The sequence below is a fragment of the Hyla sarda genome, chromosome 2, assembly GCF_029499605.1.
Source record: "Hyla sarda isolate aHylSar1 chromosome 2, aHylSar1.hap1, whole genome shotgun sequence".
Lineage (NCBI taxonomy): Eukaryota > Metazoa > Chordata > Amphibia > Anura > Hylidae > Hyla > Hyla sarda.
This window is the reverse complement of record NC_079190.1, coordinates 503,096,037-503,120,929: the sequence shown is the minus strand read 5'-3', so window position 1 is coordinate 503,120,929 and position 24,893 is coordinate 503,096,037. Positions and strand designations below refer to the sequence as shown.

The following is a 24,893-nucleotide window of genomic DNA, read 5'->3' as shown; positions in this document are numbered from 1 at the left end:
TCTCCACCATCTGGAAAGAGATTCAAAAATCCCTCCTACAGGCCTCATTCCGGATGAAGAAGCATGGCGACAAAAAGAGAAGAACTCCCCCTGTCTTTGCTCCTGGAGACAAAGTGTGGCTCTCCGCCAAGTATATCTGCTTCCGTGTCCCCAGTTATAAACTGGGACCACGTTATCTTGGACCCTTTAAAATCAAGTGCCAAATCAATCCTGTCTCCTACAAACTCCTTCTTCCCCCTTCTCTCCGTATTTCTAACGCTTTTCATGTTTCTCTCCTTAAACCGCTTATCCTTCACCGCTTCTCTCCCAAGGTTGTCGCTCCTACTACTGTCTCCGGGTCCTCAGATGTCTTCTCGGTTAAAGAAATTCTCGCGTCTAAGACAGTCAGAGGTAAAAAAAAAATTCTTGTAGATTGGGAGAATTGCGGTTCTAAGGAGAGGTCGTGGGAACTCGAGGATAACATTCTCAACAAGGACCTCATTCACAAATTTTCTGGTTCCAAAAAGAGGGGGAGACCCAAGGGGGGGGGGTACTGTTACGCCGAGCGCTCCGGTTCCCCGCTCCTCCCCGGAGCGCTCGCAGCATTTTCCTGTTCGTAGCGCCCCGGTCAGACCCGCTGACCGGGAGCACTGCGATAATGTCCCTAGCCGGGATGCGATCCGCGATGCGGGCCGCGCCTGCTCGCGATTCGCATCCCGGTCCGCTTACCAGACTTGTTCCCCGTCTGTACTGTCCGGGCGCGCGCCGGCTCTCTGCGATTTAAAGGGCCAGTGCGCCGCTGATTGGCGCCTGGTTCTAATTAGTGTATTCACCTGTGCACTTCCCTATATAACCTCACTTCCCCTTCCCTTCCTTGCCGGATCTTGTTGCCATTGTGCCAGTGAAAGCGTTCCTTGTATGTCCCAAGCCAGTGTTCCAGACCTCTTGCCGTTGCCCCTGACTACGATCCTTACTGCCTGCCCTGACTTTCTGCTACGTCCGACCTTGCTCTTGCCTAATCCCTTGTACCGCGCCTATCTCGGCAGTCAGAGAGGTTGAGCCGTTACCGGTGGATACGACCTGGTTGCTACCGCCGCTGCAAGTCCATCCCGCTTTGCGGCGGGCTCTGGTGAATACCAGTAGCAACTTAGAACCGGTCCAACGGTACGGTCCACGCCAATCCCTCTCTGACACAGAGGATCCACCTCCAGCCTGCCGAATCCTGACACTGGTTGCTCCAGAGGAAGTTGTGTAGCTTTTTTCCAGTCTGACCACAGTGCTCTCTGCTGACCCCTCTGTCCGTGTCAGGAACTGTCCAGAGTAGGAGCAATTCCCCATAGCAAACCTATCCTGCTGTGGTCAGACTAAAAAGAAATTCAAAAAGATAAGAACTTCCTCTGTAGTATACAGCAGCTGATAAGTACTGGACTGATTTTTTTTTATTGAAGTAATTAAAAAGTTGATTTAAAAAAATAAATGGTTTTCCACCAGAGTACCCCTTTAACTGCTGAGGTAAAGAATGTGACACAATCCTGGGTCATTTAAGCCCCAACTCTGAAACAGCTGGAAGTCCCACCTACCTGTAAACAGGCTCCACCCTTTCTGGGACTATTACAAACTTTGGTTGATATTGTTGTTATTTTTTGATAAAACACATGTCCAGAAAAGTCATGTCCAACAGGATGTCTCTTCTGTTCTGTATAAAGAATAATGTTTGAATTCTCCGGATACAAAAAGAATAGAAGAAACAAAGAGAAGTCTTCATACTTTATTCTCACATAGAAGAACTTTGGGATACAGTCCATTTAGTCCAAACCCAGTTGGATGTGGAAATAGCAGTAATGGTTTTCAGTATTGTAGCCGGGCATTTCTAGTGTCTCTATAATGGTGATCTCCCCCCTGATCTTCAGATTGGGGGGTGGAAGGACACAAGTCCCTGCTGGGCAGTACAGTTACTGAGGCGAGCATGTGACGTCCAGCGGGTTTCCTACACACATCCAATGGAATTAATAGGACTCGTGCACAGATTGGTCATCTCCATGTCCTATCTGACCATCAGACAGGAGAAGAACATTCCAGAGACACTATAACTTAGAAGACGTCCTGACACATCAGGTCCTACAATGTGCACCGGACACATTTCCTACATTCTGAACATTCTAATGACTTCTCTCCTCAGTCAGCTCTCACATCTTCCACAACACCAGATTTCTGGATAAAACATTTACAGGATACTGCACAGGACTATTGATTCTCCCTGTGTGAGTTCTCAGATGTTTCACAAACCTTTCCCACATAGATAGACTGAGATGATGAACAAGATTTTATTTCAGACAAAAATATTTTACACATTTTATACATGAAAATAACTTCTCCTTTGTCTGAGTTCTTAGATGATTCACAGATTTGATATTTGGTTAACACATTAGCCACATACTATATATGACAATGGCTTCTCTCCTGTGTGACTTCTCAGATGTCTCTCAAAACGTATTTTTATTAGTAAATCACTTTTGCACATTCAGGACATGAAAATGGTTTCTCTCCTGTGTGAATTATTTGATGTTTTAAAAACATGTGATTTCAGCCTAAAACACTTCCACATTCCAAGCATGAACATGGCTTCTCTCCTGTGTGAGTTCTCTGATGAATAACAAGATGTGATTTCGTAGTAAAATAGTTACCACATTCCAAGCACAAAAAATGGCTTCTCTCCTGTGTGAGTTCTCATATGTTCCACAAGACTTGATTTTTTACTAAAACACTTCACACATTCCGGACATGAAAATGGTTGCTCTCCTGTGTGAGTTCTCATATGTTGCACAAGACTTGATTTATGACTAAAACTCTTCACACATTCTGGACATGAAAATGGCTTCTCTCCTGTGTGAGTTCTCATATGTTCCACAAGATATGATTTTAGACTAAAACTCTTTACACATTCTGGACATGAAAATGGCTTCTCTCCTGTGTGAGTTCTCATATGTTTCACAAGATTTGATTTTTGACTAAAACTCTTTACACATTCTGGACATGAAAATGGCTTCTCTCCTGTGTGAATTTTTATATGTTTTTCAAGATTAGATTTTTTACTAAAACACTTCACACATTCCGGACATGAAAATGGCTTCTCTCCTGTGTGAGTTCTCATATGTTTTACAAGACTTGATTTTTTACTAAAACACTTCACACATTCTGGACATGAAAATGGTTGCTCTCCTGTGTGAGTTCTCATATGTTGCACAAGACTTGATTTTTGACTAAAACTCTTTACACATTCTGGACATGAAAATGGCTTCTCTCCTGTGTGAGTTCTCATATGTTCCACAAGATATGATTTTAGACTAAAACTCTTTACACATTCTGGACATGAAAATGGCTTCTCTCCCGTGTGAGTTCTCATATGTTCCACAAGATATGATTTTAGACTAAAACTCTTTACACATTCTGGACATGAAAATGGCTTCTCTCCTGTGTGAGTTTTTATATGTTTTTCAAGATTAGATTTTATACTAAAACTCTTCACACATTCTGGACATGAAAATGGCTTCTCTCCTGTGTGAGTTCTCATATGTTCCACAAGACTTGATTTAAGACTAAAACTCTTTACACATTCTGGACATGACAATGGCTTCTCTCCTGTGTGAGTTCTCATATGTTGTACAAGACTTGATTTTTGACTAAAACTCTTTACACATTCTGGACATGAAAATGGCTTCTCTCCTGTGTGAGTTCTCATATGTTCCACAAGATATGATTTTAGACTAAAACTCTTCACACATTCTGGACATGAAAATGGTTTCTCTCCTGTGTGAGTTCTCATATGTTCCACAAGACTTGATTTATGACTAAAACTCTTCACACATTCTGTATATGACAATGTCTTCTCTCCTGTGTGAGATCAATGTTAAAATCAATACAATGAGTAAAACACAATACAGTCAACACATGTAGATAACAGGATCACTTATTTCTAGGTACTTACAGAATATAAAGAAAAAAAACTTTTCCGGTATCTTTCTTACACAAGGGGGAGTGAATCTCAGGCTCCGGGGGTGTAAATTTTATGGAGATTTACATTGCCCTCACATTCACACCCTCTGAGCTTATGATTCACACCCCTTCTAAAATAAACTTATTGCCCGGTTGGTATTTGGAGGAAAAGTGCAGATAATAAAATCTCTATATCTCAGGACAGGTGACTACATTCCGCCCATTTCCCACACATATACATGTATTTACCAGAAGTGTAGTCTGATACAATTTTAAGTCCTGGTAAAAACTCATATACATGGAGGAAATGGCCAATACTTGTCACTAGTTGACTATGTTTGGGCTATTAAAGTGAATAGGGCCATGTCAGTACGTGTATCTATTTATATATAGGCATCTCAATTCGATAAGATACCAATGTATACATGTTATATAAGGGCAAATCATGAAGTGAACAAGTCCTCACACATCCAGCACCCACCATGTATAGAGAAGACTCAGCTCCTAAGTCCGCTCCATGCTCCCTTAATACCGCCATATCATTATAGTACATGATGGGGTAGAAAGGGTTTAATACCCCTCACTGTTTCTTATAGTCAGTTATTAACACATATCTTCCTATATTTTTAAACCCTTTGTATCTCACAGACTCAAAGACAACTAGAACGGCCCTGCTCATTGAATGTGATCAGATTGGATTGACAGGACCGATCCCTCATACACCAATACTGATGTGTGTGATAAGGTTATTGTCTCTGAGATACCTCAGGATGGAACCTCTTAGAAATCCTTCAAAGATTTTACCCAGAAGAGAGGTTACACCTAAAGGCCTATAGTGTCCAGTCTTATATGTTTGATCCCCTCTTGAATATTAACATCATATTAGATACTTACAAGTCACATGGAACAGATTCTATATAAGAACAAGAAGATCCAGCAGAGATATAGGATGAAATCCAAGATTCTTTATTCCATTACATTAAAATGACAGAACACAGTTCAGAGAGATAAAGTGACGCATTTCAGGTGTTCATATCGCCCTTAATCATACTAAAAACTATCTGGCCACAGCCATGTGTATATAAAGATCACATGATCTCCTACCAATACGATTGGAAAGCATGTTTACCCTTCACATACATGATCATGAGAGAGGAAAGTATTATAGCATTATAATTGTATAAGTAAACAATTTGGTCTTTTTTAGTCATACTAAAATCTATCAGGTCCCGGTGATGTATATATAAAGATTACATGGTTTTCTTCCCTTAGGACTGAATATTAACCCTTTACATGCATGATCACAAGAGAATAAAGGCACAAACAATACAGGGAATTGCAATACTCTCCAGACAGAAAAGCATACCAAAACATGTAAGGTACTACAGCACCCAGCAAGCTGTGCAAAAATAGCCAAGATAACAATAAAAAAAGACCAAAAGGTTTACTTATACAATTATAATGTTATAATACTTTCCTCTCTCATGATCACGTATTTGAATCCCATTGGTAGGAGATCATGTGATCTTTATATACACATGGCTGTGGCCAGATAGTCATATTAAAAACTAAGGGCGATCTGAACACCTGAAACTCGTCACTTTATCTCTCTGACCTGTGTTCTGCCCTGCGCCCACTCCCTGTCTATGATGCGCGCTATCAATACAATATACATCTCCACCACTAAAATGCAGAAAGAAATATCTTAAAGGGTTACTCCGGCCCTGAGACATCTTATCCGCTATCCAAAGGATCATCATGCCCCCTCCCATAGACTTGCATAGCGAGGGCAGGGGGGTGACGTCACCTGTTGGTGGAGTCGTGACGTCACGATACTCCGGCCCCTTGGTCGCCACCCGGCTGTTGGTGAGCTGGCACCGCGGCGTGCAGCTCAAACAGTGGGGTGGCAAATACAAGATTGCGGGGGTCTCCAGCGTCGGGATCCCCGCGGTGAGACATTGTATCCTGTATCCTTTGGATAGGGGATAAGATGTCTCAGGGCCGGAGTACCCCTTTAAGGAACCTCAGTCTGCAATTAATAATGACAGAATAAAACATAAGATGTATGAAAGGCTCTTACCATTCTCTGATATGGGGTTTTCTAGTCCACTCATTGTTCCTCCAGAACTTTCCTGTAAAGGTTCCATATTATAGACCTGAGGAAAAAACATAAAGGAACCTTAGTTTATCTTCTATCCAGGTGAGCGTTAATTCCCCCCCCCCCCTAGAAGGTATGAACCAATCTGCACAAGGATCTCCTCAAGTGGTGATCACATAGGATCTACAATCATCCCAGTCTCTTTCCTACAATTATTGTGGGGTTCAGTGATGGCCACAGACAGGGCCAGACTGGGACTAAAAAGCCGCCCTGGACACAACCCTACCAGCCCATATACAATATACACACGGCATAAACAACAAATATGAAACAATTACAATATCTTATAATTCCTTCTACTTACTGTCACTCCAGAGATGTTCTAGTCACCATACATGGACCCTCCACACACTCAGGTCTCTATCTCCAGTCAGTGTCTCCAGTGTCCCAAGTATATTCTCCTGGTAAGTTCCCCCCATATGAGCCATGCTGGGGTCTTTTATACCCTTTTCACCATTAGATTGGCCTCCCCTCCCCCACCTACAATATGTAAAGTAAGAATGATGGGGCCAGAACCTGTCCAACCAGTTTTAGCATTCTATGTCCTCCTGGGATCAGCCTTCATTTACACATTGTACTGCAGGGTGGAGACATATTGGTCACACTCCTATTTACATCTGTAAGGGATACCGGGGATTCTCTGAGACCTTTTCATATGATAATCAGGGGAAACAATCAGCATTTTCCCTCCTGATGAGGAACATTCCCTCCAGACATGACACCATACACAGGACTCTCCATCTTTATCTCACATAGATGAAATCCTCCATATTATATCACATACAACATATTAGGCCTCTTTCACACTGCCGTTATCATACTGTAAATGATCCCCGCCATGATCTCCCATTCGAAATTCCTGATAACGGCCGTCAAAGGATTCCATTAATGTCAATGGTGTCTTTGGATCATCTGTCGACACCAGTTGCAGTCAGTTATGATTCTAGTCAGTTTTTTTGACAAGAGAAATAACGGTGAATGCACAAATTTTTCTTCCGTCAAAAATAAATTTTTATATTGCATTAGGATCTGAGCATGCTCAGTAAAGTCTCTCAATTAGGAAGTCAAAAATAAGTTAAAATTAGATGATCCGATAATTCATTATCCATTATTGCTGAATAACGGGTATCAGAAGGCGGGAACATGACGGCAGTGTGAAAGTAGCTTTATGAGGATTTTACTATTTAAGTGTCCAAATTTCTGTCACGATGCCGGCTGGCAGGTAGTGGATCCTCTGTGCCAGAGAGGGATTGGCGTGGACCGTGCTAGTGGATCGGTTCTAAGTCACTACTGGTTTTCACCAGAGCCCGCCGCAAAGCGGGATGGTCTTGCTGCGGCGGTAGTGACCAGGTCGTATCCACTAGCAACGGCTCAACCTCTCTGGCTGCTGAAGATAGGCGCGGTACAAGGGAGTAGACAGAAGCAAGGTCGGACGTAGCAGAAGGTCGGGGCAGGCAGCAAGGATCGTAGTCAGGGGCAACGGCAGGAGGTCTGGAACACAGGCTAGGAACACACAAGGAAACGCTTTCACTGGCACGATGGCAACAAGATCCGGCGAGGGAGTGAAGGGGAAGTGAGGTGATATAGGGAAGTGCACAGGTGTTAACACTAATTGGAACCACTGCGCCAATCAGCGGCGCAGTGGCCCTTTAAATCGCAAAGACCCGGCGCGCGCGCGCCCTAGGGAGCGGGGCCGCGCGCGCCGGGACAGGACTGACAGAGAGCGAGTCAGGTACGGGAGCCGGGGTGCGCATCGCGAGCGGGCGCTACCCGCATCGCGAATCGCATCCCGGCTGGAGGCGGTATCGCAGCGCCCCGGGTCAGTGGAACTGACCGGAGCGCTGCAGTGAGGAGAGTGTAGCGAGCGCTCCGGGGAGGAGCGGGGACCCGGAGCGCTCAGCTTAACAGTACCCCCCCCCTTGGGTCTCCCCCTCTTCTTGGAGCCTGAGAACCTGAGGACCAGACTTTTGTCCAGGATATTGTCCTCAGGTTCCCAGGACCTCTCTTCTGGACCACAACCCTCCCAATCCACTAAAAAGAAGGTTTTCCCTCTGACCTTTTTTGATGCTAAAATCTCTTTGACGGAGAAGATGTCCGAGGAGCCGGAGACAGGAGTGGGAGGAACAGATTTGGGAGAGAAACGGTTAATGATAAGTGGTTTAAGAAGAGAAACGTGAAAGGCATTAGGAATACGAAGAGAAGGAGGAAGAAGAAGTTTGTAAGAGACAGGATTAATCTGGCGCAAAATTTTGAAAGGACCAAGATAGCGTGGTCCCAACTTATAGCTAGGGACACGGAAGCGGACATATTTAGCGGAGAGCCATACCTTGTCTCCAGGGGAAAAAATGGGAGGAGCTCTTCTTTTCTTATCCGCGAATTTCTTCATGCGTGAAGAAGCCTGTAAGAGAGAATTTTGGGTCTCTCTCCATATGATGGAAAGATCACGAGAAATTTCATCCACAGCGGGCAGACCAGAGGGCAAGGGGGTAGGGAGGGGAGGAAGAGGGTGACGGCCGTACACCACGAAAAATGGGGATTTGGAGGAAGATTCAGAGACTCTGAAATTATACGAGAATTCGGCCCAAGGTAGAAGATCTGCCCAGTCATCCTGGCGGGAGGAAACAAAATGTCGTAAATAATCACCCAAGACCTGGTTAATTCTTTCTACTTGTCCATTGGATTGAGGATGGTATGCAGAAGAAAAATTTAATTTAATCTTGAGTTGTTTACAGAGAGCCCTCCAGAATTTAGACACGAATTGGACGCCTCTATCCGAGACGATCTGCGTAGGCAACCCGTGAAGACGAAAAATGTGTACAAAAAATTGTTTAGCCAACTGAGGCGCTGAAGGAAGACCAGGAAGAGGGATGAAATGTGCCATTTTGGAGAATCGATCAACGACCACCCAAATAACAGTGTTGCCATGGGATGGGGGTAAGTCAGTAATAAAATCCATACCAATCAGAGACCAAGGCTGTTCGGGGACAGGCAGAGGATGAAGAAAACCAGCGGGCTTCTGGCGAGGAGTCTTATCCCGGGCACAGATAGTGCAGGCTCGCACAAAGTTTACCACATCAGTCTCTAGAGTCGGCCACCAATAGAAGCGAGAGATGAGTTGCACAGATTTCTTGATGCCCGCATGACCTGCGAGATGGGAGGAGTGACCCCATTTGAGGATTCCGAGGCGTTGGCGTGGAGAAACAAAGGTCTTTCCTGGAGGAGTTTGCCTGATGGAGGCTGGAGAAGTGGAAATCAGGCAGTCAGGAGGAATGATGTGTTGAGGAGAGAGTTCAACTTCAGAAGCATCTGAGGAACGAGAGAGAGCATCGGCCCTAATGTTCTTATCGGCAGGCCGAAAGTGAATTTCAAAATTAAATCGGACAAAGAACAGAGACCACCTGGCCTGACGAGGATTCAGCCGTTGGGCAGACTGGAGGTAGGAGAGGTTCTTGTGATCGGTGTAAATAATAACTGGAAATCTTGATCCCTCCAGCAGATGCCTCCATTCCTCAAGTGCTAATTTAATGGCTAGAAGCTCTCGATCCCCGATGGAGTAGTTCCTCTCCGCCGGAGAGAAGGTCCTAGAAAAAAACCCACAAGTAACAGCATGCCCGGAAGAGTTTTTTTGTAGAAGGACAGCTCCAGCTCCCACTGAGGAGGCATCAACCTCCAATAGGAAGGGTTTAGATGGGTCAGGTCTGGAGAGCACGGGAGCCGAAGAAAAGGCAGACTTGAGCCGTTTAAAGGCGTCTTCCGCTTGAGGAGGCCAAGACTTGGGATCGGCATTTTTTTTGGTTAAAGCCACAATAGGAGCCACAACGGTAGAAAAATGTGGAATAAATTGCCTGTAATAATTGGCGAACCCCAAAAAACGTTGGATGGCACGGAGTCCGGAGGGGCGTGGCCAATCTAAGACGGCAGAGAGTTTGTCTGGATCCATTTGTAGTCCCTGGCCAGAGACCAAGTATCCTAGGAAAGGAAGAGATTGGCATTCAAACAGACATTTCTCTATTTTGGCATAGAGTTGATTGTCACGAAGTCTCTGAAGAACCATACGGACATGCTGGCGGTGTTCTTCTAGATTGGCAGAAAAAAATCAGGATATCGTCCAGATATACAACAACACAGGAGTATAGGAGATCACGAAAAATTTCATTAACAAAGTCTTGGAAGACGGCAGGGGCGTTGCACAGGCCAAAGGGCATGACCAGATACTCAAAGTGTCCATCTCTGGTGTTAAATGCCGTTTTCCATTCATCCCCCTCTCTGATGCGGATGAGATTATAAGCACCTCTTAAGTCCAGTTTGGTAAAAATGTGGGCACCTTGGAGGCGATCAAAGAGTTCAGAGATGAGGGGTAGGGGGTAGCGGTTCTTAACCGTGATTTTATTAAGACCGCGGTAGTCAATGCAAGGACGTAGAGAGCCATCTTTTTTGGACACAAAGAAAAATCCGGCTCCGGCAGGAGAGGAGGATTTACGGATAAAGCCCTTTTTTAAATTTTCCTGGACGTATTCAGACATGGCAAGAGTCTCTGGGACGGACAGAGGATAGATTCTGCCCCGGGGTGGAGTAGTGCCCGGGAGGAGGTCAATAGGACAATCATAAGGCCTGTGAGGAGGTAGAGTCTCAGCTTGTTTTTTGCAAAAAACGTCCGCAAAGTCCATATAGGCCTTAGGGAGACCGGTTACAGGAGGAACCACAGAGTCACGGCAAGGGTTACTGGGAACCGGTTTTAGGCAGTCCTTGGAACAAGAGGGCCCCCAACTCCTGATCTCCCCAGTGGACCAATCCAGGGTTGGGGAATGGAGTTGAAGCCAGGGAAGTCCAAGGAGAATTTCAGAAGTGCAATTGGGGAGGACCAAAAGTTCAATCCTCTCGTGATGAGATCCGATGCACATTAGAAGGGGCTCCGTGCGGAAACGTATGGTACAGTCCAATCTTTCATTGTTTACACAATTGATGTAGAGGGGTCTGGCGAGACTGGTCACCGGGATGTTGAACCTTTGTGCGGAGTCAGCGTACGTCTTTCCAGGCGGGGAGGACGGATAGGACAATCCTTCAGGAAGTGTTCGGTACTAGCACAGTACAGGCAGAGATTCTCCATGCGGCGTCGTGTCCTCTCTTGAGGTGTCAGGCGAGACCGGTCGACCTGCATAGCCTCCACGGCGGGAGGCACAGGAACAGATTGCAGGGGACCAGAGGAGAGAGGAGCCGGGGAGAAGAAACGCCTCGTGCGAACAGAGTCCATATCCTGGCGGAGCTCCTGACGCCTTTCGGAAAAACGCATGTCAATGCGAGTGGCTAGGTGAATGAGTTCATGTAGATTAGCAGGGATTTCTCGTGCGGCCAGAACATCTTTAATGTTGCTGGATAGGCCTTTTTTAAAGGTCGCGCAGAGTGCCTCATTATTCCAGGATAATTCTGAAGCAAGAGTACGGAATTGTACGGCATACTCGCCAACGGAAGAATTACCCTGGACCAGGTTCAACAGGGCAGTCTCAGCAGAAGAGGCTCGGGCAGGTTCCTCAAAGACACTTCGAATTTCCGAGAAGAAGGAGTGTACAGAGGCAGTGACGGGGTCATTGCGGTCCCAGAGCGGTGTGGCCCAAGACAGGGCTTTTCCAGACAGAAGGCTGACTACGAAAGCCACCTTAGACCTTTCAGTGGGGAACTGGTCTGACATCATCTCCAAGTGCAATGAACATTGGGAAAGAAAGCCACGGCAAAACTTAGAGTCCCCATCAAATTTATCCGGCAAGGATAGTCGTAGTCCAGAAGCGGCCACTCGCTGCGGAGGAGGTGCAGGAGCTGGCGGAGGAGATGATTGCTGGAGCTGTGGTAGTAACTGTTGTAGCATAACAGTCAGTTCAGACAGCTGTTGGCCTTGTTGCGCTATCTGTTGTGACTGCTGGGCGACCACCGTGGTGAGGTCAGCGACAACTGGCAGAGGAACTTCAGCGGGATCCATGGCCGGATCTACTGTCACGATGCCGGCTGGCAGGTAGTGGATCCTCTGTGCCAGAGAGGGATTGGCGTGGACCGTGCTAGTGGATCGGTTCTAAGTCACTACTGGTTTTCACCAGAGCCCGCCGCAAAGCGGGATGGTCTTGCTGCGGCGGTAGTGACCAGGTCGTATCCACTAGCAACGGCTCAACCTCTCTGGCTGCTGAAGATAGGCGCGGTACAAGGGAGTAGACAGAAGCAAGGTCGGACGTAGCAGAAGGTCGGGGCAGGCAGCAAGGATCGTAGTCAGGGGCAACGGCAGGAGGTCTGGAACACAGGCTAGGAACACACAAGGAAACGCTTTCACTGGCACGATGGCAACAAGATCCGGCGAGGGAGTGAAGGGGAAGTGAGGTGATATAGGGAAGTGCACAGGTGTTAACACTAATTGGAACCACTGCGCCAATCAGCGGCGCAGTGGCCCTTTAAATCGCAAAGACCCGGCGCGCGCGCGCCCTAGGGAGCGGGGCCGCGCGCGCCGGGACAGGACTGACGGAGAGCGAGTCAGGTACGGGAGCCGGGGTGCGCATCGCGAGCGGGCGCTACCCGCATCGCGAATCGCATCCCGGCTGGAGGCGGTATCGCAGCGCCCCGGGTCAGTGGAACTGACCGGAGCGCTGCAGTGAGGAGAGTGTAGCGAGCGCTCCGGGGAGGAGCGGGGACCCGGAGCGCTCGGCGTAACAATTTCTTACATATATTTTATCACATGACAGGAGATTGCCATTATGCTGATCTTCTTTACTGACATAAATAGCAGCGAGTACAATAACGTTTTTTCAAAGAAATAAAAAACAAATAATATGCAAATAGGTATACTCTGACAACCAATCAGAGCTGAGGATAGGTGATATAAGGTGAATACAGGTAAACTACTTCCTCTTCTTTGCTGCTCTGCATCAAGGTTAAGTGTGTCAAAATGTTTCTCTTATTGTGATAGATAGTATATATATATATAAAATTATTCTCTTACAAATGTCCGCTTATGTATATGTTCTTTATACATATTGACTGAATATATTCATAGTATCCTATTTACTACATTCTGTCAGTCATAACTTTTATATCTACTCACTTTTATATCTACTCCTCATTTACCCTTAGTTCCCCGTCCTTATATATATTTTCTTGTACTTATATATAGTTTTTCTTCCTTCCCCTGCGTTCCGTGACATACCTTTGCATTATATTATTTCACCCAACTTTCCTCGGTTATCGGCGGGTTTTCGGCACCGTCGCTGCCCGTCTTTGAACGCTTCTAATCCCCTCACAGCTGTTCCCGCGATAGTTCGCGCCGGGCTGGCACTCAGCCCTGAGGCGCGCTTATTCAAATTGTCTCACAGGAATCCTGTCAGAACGGGATTTCTGTGAGGCAACTAGAACTTCACGTCTGTGGGACATACAAATAGCTTTTTGTATTGTCTCTGACAGAAATTTTGCTGGTGAAGTTTATTTCTTATCCTGCAGGGCCACCTACTGGATTGTGGGGATATTGTTTTTTGAAAAATTTTTCAAAAGTAAATTCAGTGAACATTTTATATTAATAAAGAACTATCTTTTTCTAATTACAGTGTATAAGAACTCTTTCCCTTACCTTATCCCTTAATACAATTTATATTTAAAAACAATTTATATTTAAATAAATATCTAAAAAATATTTATATTTTACCCATTACCATGGCTAATGAGGATACTAACATTTCCAATGTACCTCAACAATTTGATATTATTGAGGAGTCTGCAATCCAGAATATTATGGACCAGTCTGTGAATAAGTCCGTCCATTGCGCAGTACGGTCAGCCATGTCCTCTTTTCCTGATATGATTGCTAAATCTTTCGCTTTAGTCATGAAAATGTCTAACCTTGCTTCTCCAAAGCAAGATCCTTCTACTCCATCTGACCAATTCTGGTCACCAGAGGAATCTATTTCACAGTTGCAATATGGTTGGAAAAAAATCAGGGAAAGCCTTCCGTAAAAGGCACCATGTTACCGGTCCCTCATCCTCAGTACAGAAAGATAGAAAGACTAAGGACCAGGTTTCTTCTGTGGCTTTTTCAAAAAGCAGTCATGTGGATGCCTCTTTGGCGCATCACCATCCCTCCACCCGTGAGGAGGTAAAAAATAAACGGGTTAAAGTCTCGCATAGAAATGAGCCTGACTCATTTAATGAATCGCCCAACCAGTCTTCATCTGAAGATTCAGATATAGCTGATTCTGAACACGATTCGGATTATATAGATATGCCTGACGATGATTATAATACCGATCCTGAGGATCAGAGACCTGTGGTACTTGATAGTGCTGGGAACCCCTTTTCTAACCCCAATGCTATTGAACACCCTAGATCAGGGGAATGGTTCCCACACCCAAAAATTTCCAAATTTTAAAGTGTCTGGCTTAGTAAGCCAATTGATAAGTCAGCTAAAAATAAACTCAGACACGAGTGTCCCAGACCTACCTTACCTCACAAATTGATGGTTACACCAGAGTAAAATTTTTGAATAAATCAGGGAAAAACCCCAAGAAAGGGATAGATAGGTCTTTTAAAACCATCCAGGACAGATTTCTGGATTTACTCGGCCCCCTCACTAAAATATTAGACCTGTCCGAAGAGGCCATGTCTTCGGATACCCCTATTAATTTATCAGTTCTAAGGGGTTGGCCTCAAAGAGCCATTTGCATATTTGGGGGAGTTAACTCCACCATATCCACAGAAAGGAAACAGTCTATTCTATTAAAGCTAGACCCCCAACTAATCCATCTAGCGAATACAGTACCCGATGTCCCTACAGAAGGTCTCCTTTTTGGAGATTCTTTTATAAAAGAGATTAATGAATATGTGAACTTGTTTTCTTCTCTTGATAAAGCCTAGACCTCATTGAGGAAAGTTTTCCAACCCCGAGTTTTTCACAAGGCTGGGAAGAGAAGGGGCAGACTTCTCAGCCGTCAGTATCAAGAGGGACATTATTCCAGTGCCCCCCCCCTCCACACGAGTGGACAGATACCCCACTCCTCCCAACCCTTTCCAACCCTACCCCTTCTTTGCTATGAGAGGAAGACCATGGAGGGTTCGAGGACATCGAGGTTCTCCGAGATCCAGACCACCTACAGGTAAGATCCATACTCCTACCTTCTTCCCAAATAAAGCTAGGAGGAAGAATAGCTAATTTTTTCCACAATTGGGCCATAATCACCTCAGACACCTGGGTACTAAACACAGTTTTGGGGTTTCAAATACAATTTTTCCAGCCTCCTATTCAACACAATATTCCTCATCCGATTGTCTTCTCAAAAACAGATCAAATTCTGAAAGGAAATCGAGGATTTATTATTAAAAGGAGCTATAGTACAAGTTCCAATGACAGCTCCAGGTTATGTGAGCAATTTATTTATTGTGAAAAAGAAGGACGGAGGATTTCGTCCAGTCATAAATCTAAAGACATTGAACAATGCTGTCTATTACCGACATTTCAAAATGGAAGGGATTCACCTGTTGAGAGATCTTCTATTACACAACGATTGGATGGCCAAGGTAGATCTCAAAGATGCCTACCTGACGGTTCCCATGCATCGGGATTCTCAACCTTACCTCCAATTTGTTTGGAAGGAACAAAAATGGCAGTTTACCAGCCTACCCTTCGGTCTATCCTCAGCACCTTGGTGCTTTATGAAACTACTAAAGCCTGTAACAGCGTTATTGAGAACAAGAGGAGTCCGATTAATAATTTATCTGGACGACATCCTTATCCTCGCACAGTCTCTCCCCTTAATTCATCTTCATATACAATGGACAATGACTCTTCTATCCAATCTGGGCTTCGTTATAAACACGGAGAAGTCCATTTTCTCCCCCTCCCGGGAGATAGAATTCCTGGGATTCCTTACCAATTCCCAGGAAGTGATTTTGAGTCTTCCCTCCAAGAGATTGAAGACGATTCGCAGGGAAATTCGGATTGTTTTAAACAAACAACCGATATCACTTCGTTCCATTGCCCGAATCGTAGGTCTCCTTTCTTCATCCATTCAGGCCATCTTTCCAGCCCCTCTTCACTACAGGGCTTTACAGAGGTTGAAAATTCAACATCTCAGAAACGGGTTAGGTTACTCAGACGAGATAACCTTAAACTCAGAAACCAGAGAGGAACTTTTATGGTGGCTAAAACACATTCAATCTTGGAACGGAAGGACTATTTTCAATGCAGTTCCAGATCTAATTGTGGAATCCGATGTCAGCCGTTCAGGCTGGGGAGCAAGATGCGGTTCTTCCTCTACAGGAGGCAAGTGGTCGGAAGAGGAGTCTCTCTTACATATAAACTGTTTAGAACTCCTAGCTGGATATTTTGCCATCAAGAGTTTTGCCAGTCACAGATCTCAATGTTGTATTCTTTTAAGAATGGACAAAATTTCAGCGGTTCAATATATCAACCGCTTGGGTGGAACGAAATCAGAGTCCTTAGCCAATATTGCTAAAGAATTTTGGCATTTCTGTATTTCCAGGAATATTATTTTGAAGGCAGAATATCTGCCAGGGCTCTCCAATACAGTTGCAGACTGGTACTCTCGATACTTGGTAGATTCCAGCGATTGGAAACTGGATCCCAGTATATTCCATATGATCGATTCCCTATGGGGCCCAATACTTCTAGACCTATTTGCTTCCAGACTCAATCGCCAAACATTAAGATTTTTCAGTTGGCGCCCAGATCCGGAGGCAGAGGGCACAGATGCCCTCCTTCAAATGTGGCCCGCAGGAACCCTTTACGCATTTCCCCCATTTATTCTGATCCCGAGAGTGCTCCAATTAGTGCGATCCCAGAAATCGACCATTGTTCTCATTGCCCCCTGGTGGCTTCTCTTGGAGCGAGCAACAGGGGTCATGAAATCACGGCCACTACCGTCGTGACATCACGTCATGCCCCCGCAATGCAAGTCTAGGGGAGGGGGCGTGGCCACTGCCTACCATAGACATGCATTGAGGGGGTGTGGTGTGACATTACGAGGGGCGTACCCGTGATGTCACGACCACTGCCGTCCACACCCAGCATTCTAAATGAATGCCGGGTGCTGCACAAACATCGTGGGGGTCCCAGCTACAGGACCCCACGATAAGACATCTTATCCCTTATCTTTTGGATGTTTAGAGGCGGAGTACCCCTTTAATATTATATTCTCAGTAAATGAGTTATACAGCCTTGTATCTTTGAGACATAAAGACGTTGCATGATTCCTAATGTGAACTCTGACATAAGCTCCAAGCTGTGATGTGTGGATGTTATTCTAGCTCTATTAGTTTGGGTATGAACAATAGACTACACAGATGTATTGGGGAGATGTCTAAGCCCAGATAATAGGGAGGTAAGAAGTGTCTTATCTTATCTACAAGACTAAAGACAAGACGTGATACTTCATAGAGTTACAGCCCAACTGGTGCCAGCCTGTCTATGGTAAACCAGGTTTAATGGCTGGGAAGTGTCAGGCTTATCTCTTGTCTATTGATGGATGTGATGACTATTAAGTTAGTCTTAAAAAGTTAACACTTAACTGGCTGCTTGATAACTGATTCTATTTACTTATGCAATAGTGCCCCCTAGGGGGGACGGTACATTTACATTATGCCAAAAGAAAAGTAAATATATGGCAAATGATGACTAAATACTTATTTGCATCCGTGCCTACCCAGTCTACATTCATAGGACATTTTTCATTTAGAAGGTGTGTATGACTAATAATATTTCTGGTATCAATGCAGACCAGGAAGTCAGCTCACGGATTCCACCGCACGGCTGTTCCTCCAAGCAAATGTAGAAAGCAGACTTTAGCCAGCGGCAACAGTAACTTCACTTTATTTCAGCGATAAAATGTGTGTACAAAAAGTGGACTTAAAAGCAGTAGTCATGGGGCATGGCTAGCTACGCATGGCGGCGGAGGCATAGTTGCAGAGCTCCGTCAGTAACCGGCTATTACCGCGGCACACTGCGACTGCACAGCTGAACAAAGGGCTTAACAGACTCCTGAAAGCTTCAGGCATCGGCGGAAACTGCCGCAACCATGACCCGCACTAGAGCCAAGAAGAAAAGCCCTCTTAGACTGACTACCTTCTTTCCCGCTGCTGAGCGGAACCAAGATGGCGCTGACTTGCCCGGGCATTCCTCACCAGCGATGTCCCAGCAGGCTGTAGCTACTGCGCAACCTCCGGCAGCGGTGAGTCCTCGGGGCCGTTTATCCCCTGCTTCATCAGGTGTATCAGTGGGTGCCTTGTCGGCTACCTCACCCGAGCACGGTCCGGAAGCGCCCCTGGCCTTGCCGGGGTCTCAGGCCCAGAGACGTTCTCCTGCAATGGCGGCCCCCAGCGCTGTACCCAGTACTCTGACTCACGCTGCCCGTGACCCTGCAGCTCCCATCACTGAGACTGCCATGAGACTCCTGCTGGCTGATTTACAGGCTTCCTTTCAACAAGCCCTTCACACTGCTGTTCACAGCATCCAGCAAGAAATGCACTCCTTGGGCTCCAGAACGTCCCATATTGAGAATAAGATGTCTGAAATTACCGACTCCCACAACAATATGGCTGACCTCATTAACTCCATGGATGAGGAGCTCACCTCCTTGAGACTTAAAGTGGCAGATATGGAACATAGGTCTCGGAGGAATAATCTCAGGGTACGGGGAATCCCTGAAGCTGTCAAGACTGAAGATTTAAAGGACTTCCTTACTGATTACTTTGCCGCAATACTCCCTCAGGCATCTTCTCAAGATCTCCTCCTCGACCGGGCCCATAGGCTCCCTAAGCCTAAGACCGTCCCTGTATCATCACCCAGGGACACCATACTTCGCTTGCATTTTTTCCATATTAAGGAACAAATCATGCTTCATTCCCGCAACACTGCTCACCTACCTGAAAGATTTGCATCTCTTTCCATTTTTGCGGATCTCTCTGCTGTTACTTTGGCGAGGAGGAGGGAGTTCGCTGCGGGCACCCGCATCTTGAGAGATCACTCCATAAGCTATAAATGGGGGTTCCCAGTGAAGGTGATCGTGACCCATGAGGGAATGAAGCACACAGCCTCCACGCCTCAGGGTTTGCTCAGACTCTGTCAGGACTGGAACCTCTGCCCTGATGTGCCTTCTGCTCACCCCGCTACTGGAAATGAACCAGCCCATCTTGCGGAGGAATGGATCACGGTCACCAAGAAGAAGAGGAAGACTACTTGAATTTGGACTGTCTGTTTGTAATGTATACTCCTTCATGATCTCTATTTTGCTATACATTATGATTCCTAAGATGCTATAATCCTTCTTTTTTTTCCCTGATTCCCTTTGTTCACATAGCCTAAGGCCGGTTTAGTCACGGTTTAGTACGTTGTATGTTCTAATGTACCCCCCGAGAGCGTACTCCACGCGCTCTGTCTGGCGACTATTTTCTTCTTTTACCTGTGGTCCCTCTGGACCGTTGTTTGTTCTGTTTCTTGTTTGTTCTGTTTGTTACGTGGTCTTCCTTTCTCTCTGTACTCATGTTACTTGTGACACTCAGTACCTTGTCAGGATTGGTGCAATCCAAGAAGTCACCCTGTGTGCTTCCTCATTATTTTTGGGATTGGGTTAATGTTATGCCATGACTCTAAGGTTTGTCTCCTTCAACTGTAGGGGTCTCAACTCCCCCTTTAAAAGGTCTATGGTTTGGAAGGAAGCTGGCAACCTCGGGGCGGATGTGCTCTGTCTCCAGGAGACGCACCTTCGCTACGTGGACTCCCACAGACTTTCACAAAGCTCCTTTCCTACTGTGCTCCATGCACCTGCCCCCCGTAAAAAAGGGGGGTGTCCTTAGCGTTTAAGAATTCCATTGCCTTGACTGATGTCCAGGTGGAGTCTGACACAGGTGGTCGATATTTGATTGTGAGATGTTCTATCAACTGTACACCATATGTCCTGGTTGGGGTTTATGCGCCTAATGTTAAACAGGTTAGCTTCTTACGAACAGTGCTGCGCAGGTCGGCAATTAGTCCCCGAGATAGGGTTATAGTTATGGGGGACTTTAACTGCCCTGTATGGCCCTCAGTTGACTCCTCATCCGCTAGGAAGGCTGCGGAACCCTCCCCTATGTTCCACACTATCCAGTCGCATGGCCTTTATGATGCATGGCGACTTATGCATCCGACTGATACCGATTTTACTTTTTTTTCCCATCCCCACAAAATTTATTCCCGCATAGACTATTTTTTGGTTAGTGCCCCCCTCATAGACTGTCTTCATCAGACACTTATTTCCACAATCACATGGTCCGACCATGCTCCCATTGTACTGTCGATTAAGGATTCCCTTGCGAAACCTGGTGATAGATTATGGCGTGCAAGTCCATATGTACTAAAATCCCCGGAATTCCGGCCTAAATTGGCATCTCTCATGACCTCTTATTTTGATACCAACCGGGGCTCGGTTTCTTTGAACTCTACCCTATGGTGCGCCTTCAAAGCAGTGGTGAGGGGTCAGCTTATTAGTCAGACCTCATTCCTCAGAAAATCTACTACTGCCAAACGGCTTGCTATTAACACTGAACTAGCCGACCTGCACAGACGCAACAAACTTACTGTATCCGCTGATATCACTACTCGTATCTCCTCTCTTACGGAGGAGCTACGACAATTAGATTTGTATCGTTTTGATTTAGCACTGAGAAGGATGAAAATGAACTTTTATTGGCGCTCTAACAGACCTGGTAGCCTACTTGCTCGCCAGATTGCTAAGAAACAGCAACATAGTAGGATAAGCTATTTGGAAGGTAACCTAGGGGCGAAAATAGTGGATCCTAAAGGGATTGCAGACTCTTTCGCTGACTACTATACTTCTCTTTACAATCTTTCCTCTTCTGCTGATACTGCTCAACCTTCTCTCCCCTCCATCTCTTCCTTCTTATCTTTGATATCTCTCCCCACCTTATCCCATTCCCAGGCAGCGGACCTCGCTCTACCATTCACCAATGAGGAGGTGTTAACAGTCCTAAGGTCCTTTAAATCCGCCAAGTCCCCTGGACCCGACGGTCTTACTAATGAATTTTACACCACCCATGCACCTATGTTGTCCCCCCACCTGGTGGATGTTTTTAATGAAATAGCTCGCACTGGTTACATCCCTAGTGAAATGTTGTCGGCAGTAATAGTGACCCTGCCCAAACCGGGAAAATTACCCACCACTCCAGCTAATTTCCGCCCTATCTTGTTGCTAAATGGGGACATAAAGATATATGCAAAGTTATGGGCCAACCGCTTGGCGAATGTCCTCCCATCTCTGGTTACTATGGACCAGGTGGGATTCGTAAAGGGGAGGCAGACTCTTGATGGCACCAGGAGGTTTTTGGACCTCATATATGTGGCCAATAGGGGTCGGACGCCTTCTCTGCTCCTCTCTCTGGATGCGGGGAAGGCGTTCGACCGCGTCCACTGGGATTATCTGAGGGGGGTACTGCAGAAGTTCGGATTCCCTGAACCCCTGATTGCAGCACTAATGGTGCTTTATACCCAGCCATCTGCAAGGGTGTTTACGGGGGGGGGGCACTGTCCAGGGCATTTCCCATAACGAATGGTACACGTCAGGGGTGCCCGCTATCACCCCTGATTTTCGCCCTTGTCATGGAACCACTGGCTCAACATATCCGGTGTTCCCCTGATATCACCGGCATTGTAGTGGGAGGTCGTGATCACCGCATCAGGCATTTTGCTGACGATGTGGTCTTGTCTGTCACTAACCCAGTTTCATCCTTACGATCGATTATGCACACCCTGTCCTCGTTTAGCGAGGTTAGTTACTACAAACTAAATTCCACGAAATCAGTTATTTTGCCGATTAATTTGGATCCCCTTACAACCCAATTTCCAAAATCTATGTACCCGTTCATGTGGGCGGACGATAGCATAACATACCTCGGAATTAAACTGACCCCATCTGCCTCTACTCTTCTCTCTACTAATGTGCTTCACCTCACCGCCCTGTTGAAGACGGAGATTGCAAAGTACATTAAAATCCCCATGTCCTGGTTAGGGCGAATAGCTGTGGCCAAAATGTTTTTGCTACCCAAAATCCTCTAGTTGTTCCGAAATCTCCCTATTCCTTTCCCTCTCTCTACTATACGTCGTCTGCAGTCCCAACTCATGGGATTTATCTGGCAAAACTCCAAGCCTCGCATATCAGCTAAAATCTTATACAGGCCTGTTAGATCTGGGGGTCTGGGGTGCCCCGACCTAGTGAGCTATTACAGAGCTGCTATCCTTACACAAGTTAAACAATGGTGGGATACGGAAGTTACAGCTCACTGGGTTAATATCGAACGGGACATTTTAGGGGTGTCGTCACTTAGATCTCTTCTTTGGTCCGTTTACTTGAGACGAGATTTTGATCTGAGTTATGTCCCTAAAATACAAGCGGGTCTCACTGTGTGGTTGTACACTATTAGGCATAACTTTGTCTCCCCTGGCCCGTACAACACCACACCACTAGCGGCTATCCAGTTGTTACTCCCTAGTGCTGATTTTTCTCCGTGGATCGAGGCCGGGATATGTTCCCTGGGTGACATTAGCACTGATAATACACTCGCTCAGTTCAGTACTATCTCCAATGGTTATGCTATACCCAGCAGGGACTTCTACAAATTCCTCCAACTTAGACACTTATTGTCGTGCCTGCGATGGACTCTGAGTGGGCCTACCACGCCATACAACCACTATTTCACTTGCACGGCCTCGGGCAGGGGAGGAGTGTCCAAGGCTTACTTAGTCTTAGCTACCCAGTCTACACCCCCTACATTCCCGTATCAATTAGCCTGGGACTGTGACCTTAACACAAATATTTCTCAAGACCAATGGGAATGGCTGTTCTCACTTCCAACTAGGTTATCACGCAATGTGGGTCATATAGAAGTAACCAGGAAATAGATGTTTCGCTGGTACATGGTCCCCACCCACTTAGCGATAATTTATCCTGGCACTTCCCCTCTCTGTTGGCGGTGTGGAGCGGCACGGGGGACTTTACTCCATATTTGGTGGGCGTGCCCGAATTTAAAGGTATTCTGGGATAATGTGTATGCCTTTCTACAATCACTGATAACGGAACCTCTCTCTTGGGGCCCTGGGGTTGCTTTATTGTCTCTCCACCCGGAAAAATTACTGCATTCCAACTTGTTAATTTGCTTTCACATACTCACTGTGGCTAGATTATCCATTGCTAGAAACTGGAAATCTCAGGACACAGCGACTATAGCTGAACTTAAACAACATTTACTGCATACATGTACCATGGAAATTATGATTCTGGATAAGCTGAAGATGTCTAGATCTAATATTGCTACCTACCTTGTTTGATCTGAACTGAAAGAAAAGTTGCAGGTATGATGTGTCATCGATAATGAAACAAATTATCTCTGACAAGGCTTGCTTTTCTTTTATTTCCTCTTATTAAGTGTAATTTGCCTTTACTTATGTAACCCTAATGGAATTCCACGTATTATTGTTTTCCTTTGTGGTTCTATTGCTGTATTAGTGCTCGTTGCACTGAAAAGTTGCTTATCTGTATGGACCTGCGAGTCCGCAACGTTCTTGTACCACCTCTACTCTTTTTATGACCAAAAAAAAGTTTTGAATAAAAAAAAAAAAAAAAGCAGTAGTCATCAGACATCCAGATAAGAACAAGGAACGCTAAACATGCATGACGCGTTTCTGGTCACATGACCCTTTTTCCAAATTTCTGGTATAACCATGTGTAAGTTATGTAAAGAGATCATTTTCAGACAATTTTATCTTAAAGTGGCGGAGTGTAAGATATCATACCCATTCCATATATAGAGTAGTCCTATAGAGGTTAGATGGCCCAATCTGATATCGTGGGGTTTTCTCTTTCAGAGTAATTTACCATTTTTTTCTGTATGATATCTGATCTAACCTTCTAACTGATGTTATATTGTGACATAGTGGATAACTTCTGAATTGTAGTTAATTAACATAAGCCTATAATTCCTTATTTATATTCTTTATAAACTTATATCTTCTTGATATTCATTCATATATATATATATATATATATATATATATATATAATTTTGTTCACTTACTGATTAATGTTTATTACCTATAAACAATAAATCTTTGTATTTTTTATAATATTTGAGAATTATTTTGTTACATGGCAAAACTACCTTCCTAGCGTTAATCCCATCTCAGATCATCAGAAAGAACTAAATATATCTGAGAAATAGTCGTCTCAGATTGATTTATTGACTGTATAACAGGACATCATTTTTATAATTTTATAATTCAGAATTGAGTTTGAGCCTTAAAACTTCAGACAAAAGTTTATGACACAAATAGGAATGAGACCCAAAATGACTAATAATTAAAGTGTACCTGTCATTTGCAAAACCTTTTCATATAATGTAGATAATACCATCACATGTATATCTGTAATATACATTGGTTAAACAATGTGTATATTTTGTCTCTGCAGTTATTGCCTGAGTGTCTGTGAGGAGTCCAAATACAGGAAGTGTGGGAAGGACAAGCAGGGCTCTGTGCAGTCTATTGGCTTGTCAATCATCCTGCTGTGTGAGCCAAGAGCATTTCATAGAGCCTCACTGCACAGAGCCCTGCTGGTCCTCATTATACATAGCCCTGCTTGTCCTTCTTATACAGAGCCCTGCATGTCCTTATTATACAGAGCCCTGCTTGTCCTTATTATACAGAGCCCTGCTTGTCCTTATTATACAGAGCCCAGTTGGT

At 45.2% G+C, this 24,893-nt stretch overlaps 1 protein-coding gene across 5 annotated transcripts in view; it reads right to left on the bottom strand.

Moving 5' to 3' along the window:
- Positions 1-1,159: 1,159 nt before the first annotated feature.
- Positions 1,160-24,893, bottom strand: part of LOC130357252 (gastrula zinc finger protein XlCGF57.1-like) — an 81,140-nt gene continuing 57,406 nt past the window's right edge. For 4 of the 5 annotated variants that reach the window (XM_056559865.1, XM_056559868.1, XM_056559864.1 and 1 more), the window contains 2 exons: positions 6,053-6,128; positions 1,160-3,870 (listed from right to left, as the gene is read on the bottom strand). In XM_056559865.1, the coding sequence (XP_056415840.1) occupies positions 2,660-3,870; positions 6,053-6,119 (1,278 nt within the window). In that variant the 5' untranslated portion in view covers positions 6,120-6,128 and the 3' untranslated portion in view covers positions 1,160-2,659. Of the gene's footprint in view, positions 3,871-6,052; positions 6,129-22,049; positions 22,237-24,893 lie in introns of those variants that run through there. The other variant, XM_056559867.1, reaches the window with a different exon arrangement.